The sequence below is a fragment of the Arvicola amphibius genome, chromosome 7 (assembly GCF_903992535.2).
Source record: "Arvicola amphibius chromosome 7, mArvAmp1.2, whole genome shotgun sequence".
Classification (NCBI taxonomy): domain Eukaryota; kingdom Metazoa; phylum Chordata; class Mammalia; order Rodentia; family Cricetidae; genus Arvicola; species Arvicola amphibius.
Window position 1 is genome coordinate 97018529 of NC_052053.1, and position 7795 is coordinate 97026323.

Genomic DNA, 7795 nt, shown 5'->3' on the forward strand with positions numbered 1-7795 from the left:
GAGATCCTATTCCTGGAAGGTATATGTAAATGAAGGATGTAAAGTGAACCTGGTCAGCCAGAATGAATTCAGATTATAACATTTGGTGATAAATTTTCCGATCTTGACAAGACTGAACAAGTCCTGTAATAAGCCATAAGCATTTTTAAAAATAGCTCCTTTAAGCTCGTGTAAGTTCCTTCAAATACATTTCTATGAGAAATCAGAATCCGCTTGGCAATGTGACATTTAGCACACACACTCACCATCCCCCAAGGCATGTTCCTGCCAATTAGTGATAGTGAGCAATGAGGCAAATAGGCTGTCCTAACTTGTGGCACTTATTATACTCCTATTCCCGGATTTTCTAACCCAGCACCTTTATTCTAGCACCTTGAAGAACCACGAAGTTAACGGAAATTCCCTGAAAATGAAAGTTACTATCCTTCCTTCCAAATTACTTTAAAATTTGAAAGCTTTATTTTCTCAAATGTCCCAACCTAAAATACAGAGTTGTTTTGCTTTGTTAGAAATATGCTAACATCTTTCAGGAAAACATCTTTTAAAAACTTTCTAGAGAGGTGGCTCACGCTGGTAATCCCAGTAACTCCAGGGCTTGGACTACACAACGAGTCTCCGGGCCAGCCTTGGCTATAGAAGGAAACAGTCCGGGAACACCAAAACACTTCAGAGAAACTGGCCCTAGTGCACCAAGCAACAGGCGGTACTTTCCTTTTCCCTGCCAGTCAAAGGCCTTGAACCAACGCAAACAAATGGGTGAAATGCCAGCCAGGTTCCCGTGTCTCCCTGCTCCCTGCCCGCAGCGCTGGCCTGGCAACAAACACTACAGCCCCTCGTCGCGGGGCTGAACCGAATGGAACCCGCACCCAACCGATGAGAGGTTTGCAGAAGCTCGAGCCCGCTCAAGGTTCCCCCCAGGGCCAGTGAAACGAGTGCGAGCCGGGACACCCCGCGACTCTGCTCCATGCGGAGCGCGCACGACCTCCCCCAGGCTGCGCACAGCCGGGGCCGAGGTGCGGGTAGGGATGCCCCGGGGAGTGGGGCAGGAATGGTAGCCCGAGAACGGGGAGGACCGGGGACCCCGAGGGAAGGCCTCGGGCGCAATTTACGCAGACCCGGCGCGCGAGGAAGCGGGACCCGGCCGGGGAACGGCGGGAGGGAGGTGCTGTAAAGAGGGGAAACCCGGGGCGGAGAGCGGGACGGGGGAGGGGAGCGTCCGCCCGCCGCCGGGACCGCCGCACACAGGGAGGACAGGGGCGCGACCCTCGAACCCCCGAGGTGCCCCCCCAGAGGCGATCGCAGCGCGTCCCCGCCTCCACTCACCATGTAAAGCGTGAAGGGCAGGCCGAGCAGAAAGAGCCACAGGTAGAGGTGGAGCGCGTTCACGAAGGTGGCCTGGTGCGGGTCGTAGTACCAGCCGCCGCTAAGCGCGGCCCACACCCCCTGCCGGAGGATCTGCAGCGTCTGCGACCCCATCCCCACCCGGCGTCGCCGCCGCCGCCGTCGTCGTCCCCGCCCGGGCCCCAGCTTCGGCCTCGTCGCCTGCTCGCCCAAGGCCCGATCTAACCCCCTCCCGAGCTCCAGGAGAGCGGCCCGGAGCCGCGGCGCTCGCTGGTGCTGCTGCACGAGGAGGAGGAGGAGACGATGGAGGAGGAGGCAGCAAGCGGTGGGGCGGAGAGCGGCGAGGAGGAGGAGGAGGAGGCCAGGCTCCGGAGCGCCGCCGCCATCTTGTCTCCACGCTCCGAACCTGAGCCTGAGTCGCCAGCGCCTCCGCCACTGCCGCCGCCGCCGCTGCGACCCCCGCCGGCCGCCAGCCCGGGCCTGGCGGAGCAGGCGACCGGGCGCCCGAGAGGACGCGGAAGAAGCCGCGCCCCCTCCGGCTCCTCCTCCCGCTCCCTCCACCCGCGGAGCGGGCCCCACCGGTACGCGCAGCGCCTCGGTAGCGCGAGCGCCTCCTGTTGGCGCCCGGGAGAAGCGTGCAGACGCGGAGAGGGAGTGGGGGGATGGGGTGAGGTGGGGTGGGGGCACGTGCCAGGGTACCCCACTGCGCCGGGCACGACGCACCCCGCAAGCTCAGTTACCAGACCTTAAAGGGAAACGGCCTTCCAGGCTGCGAATTGGTAGACCTTGCCTGCAGGGCTGGCATTTGTGGCGTTTGTCCAAGACCTAAAAACATTTGGGGGTAAACTGAGATTGACGCTGCAGGCCTGGAAGAATCAAGGCTGCAGCATAGTGGAAAAGTCAACAGCGCCCACAATTTGAGCACGAACTATGTTAGCCCTTTGGTTGGGCCGGAGGCAGTTTGGGTGAGAAAAAGGACGACGGTGAGAACTGTGAGCATTTACTGCTCCCCAACAGGCATAAATTAATACAAATTGCAAGAGATATAAAAGTATGACATGAACAAGTCAAATGTGCACCACAACTTTTCATTTTCATGTGTTGTAGCTAGTAGCCATTTTTTCTCAATGGGCCAGTCTCAGCGGGGTTGAAAAATGACCGATGCCACCCAAACTTTGAATGGGGTCTTGTCCTTCTTGTTTTATAGTTGTGAAAAACTGGGACTCATTCTTTACCCTGTCTAATGTCTGATCTCACTGGATGATTTTTTTAAGAGATTGAACGTTGAGTTTATTGTAGCAATAAACGTACCCTGTTTTCCCAGATTAAAGTTGTTATAATTAATGAGGGGGAAGCAAGTGAGCCGGAGCAGCTGATGGCGTTTTTAAAAAGTGGTTAACAACCCATTGCGATGCCTCTGGGCGCCATGCCACTGTATAGGTGGTTATTTTCACACCTGTTTCCTTTACTCTTCACAACACTCCTTTGAGGCAATGCCTTGGCTAGCCTTATTTTTTATCAATGAGGTCTGTGCCTTTCAAACTGATTGCCCAGAGCTCAGAAGTCAGCATTCATTCTTGCTGCTAGGACTGTGAGAGCTTTTCATATCCACTCAGGTAGGAATTAGTGTGGTCAGCTGTTCTCAAAGGGATGTGAGAGGCGTTACCTAAGAATGACTTAGAAATGCAAATTCTCATATTAATGCTTAGGGAAACTCAGGCGGGGTGGGGGAGTTGGGGGTGGGGAAGTGTGTGTGTGTGTGGGGGGAGACCTAGCAAGTTTTAACAAACCTTCCAGAGGATTTAAAGGAACAGGTAGGGAGAAGACCCTTCTCAACTTTGATTTATTATTGTATAATCATAAAGCTATTTAAGTTCGATAAAATACTTTAAAATTAAAAGGTATGAATAATTTCACATCAGCATGTATTTTAAATGTATGCCTAAAAACAAAATTAAGGTGAAATAATACAATATTATAATTAAATAGTGGCCTAATGGCTTGATTCACTGGCACAAGACAGTTGCAGTTTTCTTTTGTTTCTCCTGAAGGAGACAGGAAAGCTCTGAGAAACTGGACGTGATCCCGAGCTTTCCAACACAAAGGAAGATGTAAACAGGGCTAAAATTCCAATAGCACATCAGTTTCCATGCCAGCAAACATCTGCCGCGGTTTAATATGGAAAAATGAACTGCCATACAGTGGGGCAGACCGGGAGAAATGGAGTCTAGAACTAAATGCACCCATGATGAGAGGCAGACCCTCCTGGACCAGAAGAAACTGTGGTGGCAGATGTAGAACTAACCCCCAGCAAGCCAGGAAGGCAGCCGATAGGAGGCATCTCCAGTGTGTTAGAAGCCAAGGGACAGCTTCAAGGCTGCCTGGAGAGCTCAAGGAGCAGGCAAAAAAAAAAAAAAAAAGGAAATCATGGCAAGAATGAGAAAATATGTTACTTATTGCCAAGACCCCAGCCTCACTGCTGGGGTTTTCCGGTTCCAAACTCATGTCCTTGAGTTTAGGTCCTGGAAAAATTCTGGTGACCCTGGAGAACAAGACAAGTTATCCAAAAGCCAGATTTGATGGATGGTGTGAAACTTACAGGAAAAAAAAATAGCTTCATGCCTAGAACTGGGCCAAAACTTCACACCGAGTGGGTTTGCCTTATGTTGAGGCCCCTGGATGTTCGCGTAAAACCCTAATTCCCTTCCAATACTCCCGGGCTTAATCCCAGAACCTACAGATGGGAGTTATACGGCAAAAGCCTGGGTGAAAAGCGGCCAGCAAGATGGGCAGGCCCAGAATGTTAAAGGGGGCAGTTAGAAACTATCTCTTTACACCCTGAACTGGTAGAAGCATTTTAGGGGGGGGGGAAGATGCTTCTTAACAAGCAGTTGAAAGAAAACCTAGAAAAGGCTGCCCTTCCCAGATGACTGACTCAGTCACCGGAGGAAGTGGGTGGAGCCTACGTGCCCTTTCATCTGCAGCTTTCCCTGTTTATAAGCGCTCCCACACGCTCCCTGTGTCATAGGCAGGGGCACAGAAAGGTTAAATGGTTTGCCCCAGGTTACACCCTCTGTCACACCCATAAAGTGTAAGAGCAAGACAAAAATGAAGAGATCTAATTTGCTAATTGTCAACACTCTTAGCCAGGCGCAAAAGTCATCAATAATGTCACACTTAACGTGTCAGAGTTAGCAGCCGTGACATACTACCAAACCACCCCCTGACACTGGCTCATCTGTCAGCTGACCTTATTAAAGTGCTGTCCCCTGACTAACTCATAGGCCCCTAGAGGATTGGGAACACCCACACCAGGTGCTTTCTCCTGCCCTGAAAGGGACAAAGCTGAACATGCAAAACCCTCTGATGACTCCACCTGGGTCACTGGGACAAAGGCACCCATGCTACAGCTCTGTCTATTAGGTGGCCTAATATTAAGGCCCACATGTCTTGCCAACTACCCAAAGTCAAAAGTATCCAGGTCTTTTCTGAGACTAGATCCTCAACCCTCCCTTAGGGAAGCCAAGATTTCCTTACTTGCTCAGACTTGAACCCTCAACGCTGATCTAAACCCTTGTGTTCCTTCTCCTACCCCCTCCCATCATGCTGCCTGATCAGTGCTCCTAGTGGATGCTGTCCGCAGCTCTTACCCAATAGCCCATTGCCTCTAGTCTCTACCCCACCCCCTTCAAAACCTTTGTACCTTCTACCAGCAAATTAATCTCCCTAATCTACTTTTCTTAAAAGCCTTTAGTTCCCTTCAGTAAGCTACGGGAGTAAAGGCATGGTCCTTAGCCAAGCATTGACGGTTCCCTACAACCTGAATATTTTCTTTCATTCAACTCCTCTGCTCCCCAGCAGGAACCTGTTTTATTGGTGAGTATCAGCATATATACTTAGTATGTTCATCAACCACCCACTTATTAATATGCTTGTGTGCTGTTATGGACACTGTATCGAGAAGGTTTTAGTCCTTTACCTGCCTTCTAAAATTTATAACGACTACTCCAAACTCTTTCAAACTCCCTTTGTTTTTTTTTGAAACAGGCTAGCCAGCCTGCTTACAGGTTCCACTCACTTAGCACTTAATAGTCTGTTACTTTATATGCCTCCAAATGAAATGCATTCCTTGAGGGCAAGGTGCTTCTCAGTGTGCCCCAGGTGCCCATCGGAAAGCTGTTATATCAGTCCCCTCAAAACAGATGGGCTGCAGAAGATAGCACAGGAATCAGTGACTTTCCAATCAGGCAGTTAAATCTATTTTAAAACCATTTATTTGGTACTTCTTCTACATTTAAAAACATTCCAGCAGCCAGAGAGTGTTGGCGCATGCCTTTAATCCCAGCATTTAGGAGGCAGAAGCAGGCTGATCTCTGACTTCAAGGCCAGCCTGGTCTATAGAGCAAGTTCCAGGACTGCCAACACTACACAGAAAAACACTGTGTTGAAAAACCAAAACAAATAAACAAACCAAAAAACAAACACCCCCCCCCCAAAAAAATGAAAACATTCTTGAAGTTTAGAAGATCTGTTCAAGAAAGGAAAAACTATGAAAAAAAGATGAAGAGAATTTGGAAGAGAAGTGCCCTAGAATCATCTTCTGGTTCTCTTTTTGGCTGTTTGGCATGTACCACTTTATATCACACCAGGCAGAAAAACGTCAAAAGAAGGGAGGAGAAGGGAGTCCCCAAACCTTATGTATCGTAATCAGGAAACACCAGCCAGTGTCTGAACACAGAGCACAGTAAACAAAAAGAAGTGTTTTTTTCTTGTTTTTTGTTTTTTGTTTTTTTTTTCTGCCTGGGGGGATGATCCTTGGAAACCCCAGTTCCATCTGTCCATCTGTTTGCTTTAGAATATCAATTCCATAGGATGTGTACTTTAAGACAAACTTCAGCCAGGTCTGGTGGCACATGCCTTTAATCCCAGCACTCAGGCAGAGGCAGATAGAGCTCTGAGATCATCCTGGTTTACACGAGACCCTGTCACAAACGAAGGAAAAGGGACAGCTTTTAGTTGACACTAACCACCTGGGTAATTCTCACTACAGCTTTGTGTCATCCTGAGAGTATGTTGTTGGGGAGAAAAAAAGCACCAAACTTTTCTTTAATTCACATCCAACACTTTCAGAGCAGGAAAAGGGAAATACGTCTGATGTTGTGAAACTCCCCAAATATTGGGGATTCCTAAATTAGAAACTTTATGGGCACTTGTTTTTCATCTTTAAAAGATTCCTCTGATAGTTTAGTGTCTATGTCACATAAGGAGCTATTTACCCTTCTGTCTCAGGCAGGGTAGCATAGTTCTAGCAGGACCTACTCAGCCAGCTAATGTCAAGGATGCTCTCCAAAGAGCCTGGCCACCTGCTAGTAGCCACCCGTGCAGTGTGGATCACCTGCCTGCTCAGGAGCTGGGCAGAAATGACAGACTTGTCGTCTTGAAAGAGCCAGATATCTGGCTCTTCAGCCAAGGAGTGCCAGGAACATTCCTTGGAGGGACCACAGTGTTCACAGTGGAAAGATCATAGTGTGTGCAATCGGATAAACCTGGGTTCCAGCCACCTTCTGCCACGTTCTAAATTAGTCCTAACCTGAGTGACGTTCTAAATTAGTCCTAACCTGAGTGAGGCCAACCAAACAAAACCAAAGACTCCCAGGGTATTCAGGCCTACAGATTCATTGCTTTTAGTTTTCATGGAGGGTTTTTTTTCCTCTCCTAATAACAAAACTGAACATTTCCAAGGATAAAATAAGAAGTCATATCCCTTAGAGATTTTTTTATAGCTTTTTTTAATGGAACCCTTGATAGTACATGGGAATGCGTTTCTTATTAATTTTGTTTATTCATTTGGTTTGAGTTTTGAGGTTTGGATAGGGGAGTTGTTTTGCCTGTTTGTTTCTAAGATTTGGCCAATGATAACATACATAATATTTTCCAAGTATGCACAAAAGTGTCATAAATATAAATATGTGTGTGTCTGTCTGTGTCTGTGTGTGTGTCTGTGTCTGTGTGTGTGTCTGTGTGTATGTGTGTGTGTGTCTGTGTGTTCTAGGAGAGTGCTGTGCATGGGGTAAAAATCTCTCCAAATCACAGTAGAGAGCGAAACAAAAAATAAAACCCCCTGTCCTTCTGGTTTTCTCCCTTTCTTGGCATTTACATCCTTTAGACTCGTTATGACCTTGAGCCCTGTGACAAATTTTTCTCCCTGTGTAGTCTACAAACCACCCAAATCACAGCCTTCTGCTAAAAACATAGAATTCCGGGCCTGAGGAACTGGGTCCATGGTTAAAGGTACTGCCCTTGCAGAGGATCCAGGTTTGCTTCCCAGAATCCCCACTGCAGTTTACAGCTTTCTGTATCTGTAACTCCAGTTCCAGGAGATCTAACAGCCTCCTCAGGCCCCCTCAAGCACCAGTCATGCATGTATGCACATACTACACGTAGATACACACAG

The 7795-nt window shown here is 48.5% G+C and overlaps 1 protein-coding gene across 4 annotated transcripts in view; it reads right to left on the reverse strand.

The window, feature by feature from the left end:
- Window positions 1-1872, reverse strand: part of Pcnx1 (pecanex 1) — a 142349-nt gene extending 140477 nt beyond the window's left edge. For 2 of the 4 annotated variants that reach the window (XM_038335643.2, XM_038335642.2), the window contains exon 1: window positions 1324-1870. In XM_038335643.2, coding sequence (XP_038191571.1) covers window positions 1324-1476 — 153 coding nt within the window. In that variant the 5' untranslated portion in view covers window positions 1477-1870. Of the gene's footprint in view, window positions 1-1323 lie in introns of all 4 variants that reach the window. The other 2 variants (XM_038335641.2, XM_038335640.2) reach the window with 2 other exon arrangements.
- Between the last annotated feature and the right edge of the window lie 5923 nt (window positions 1873-7795).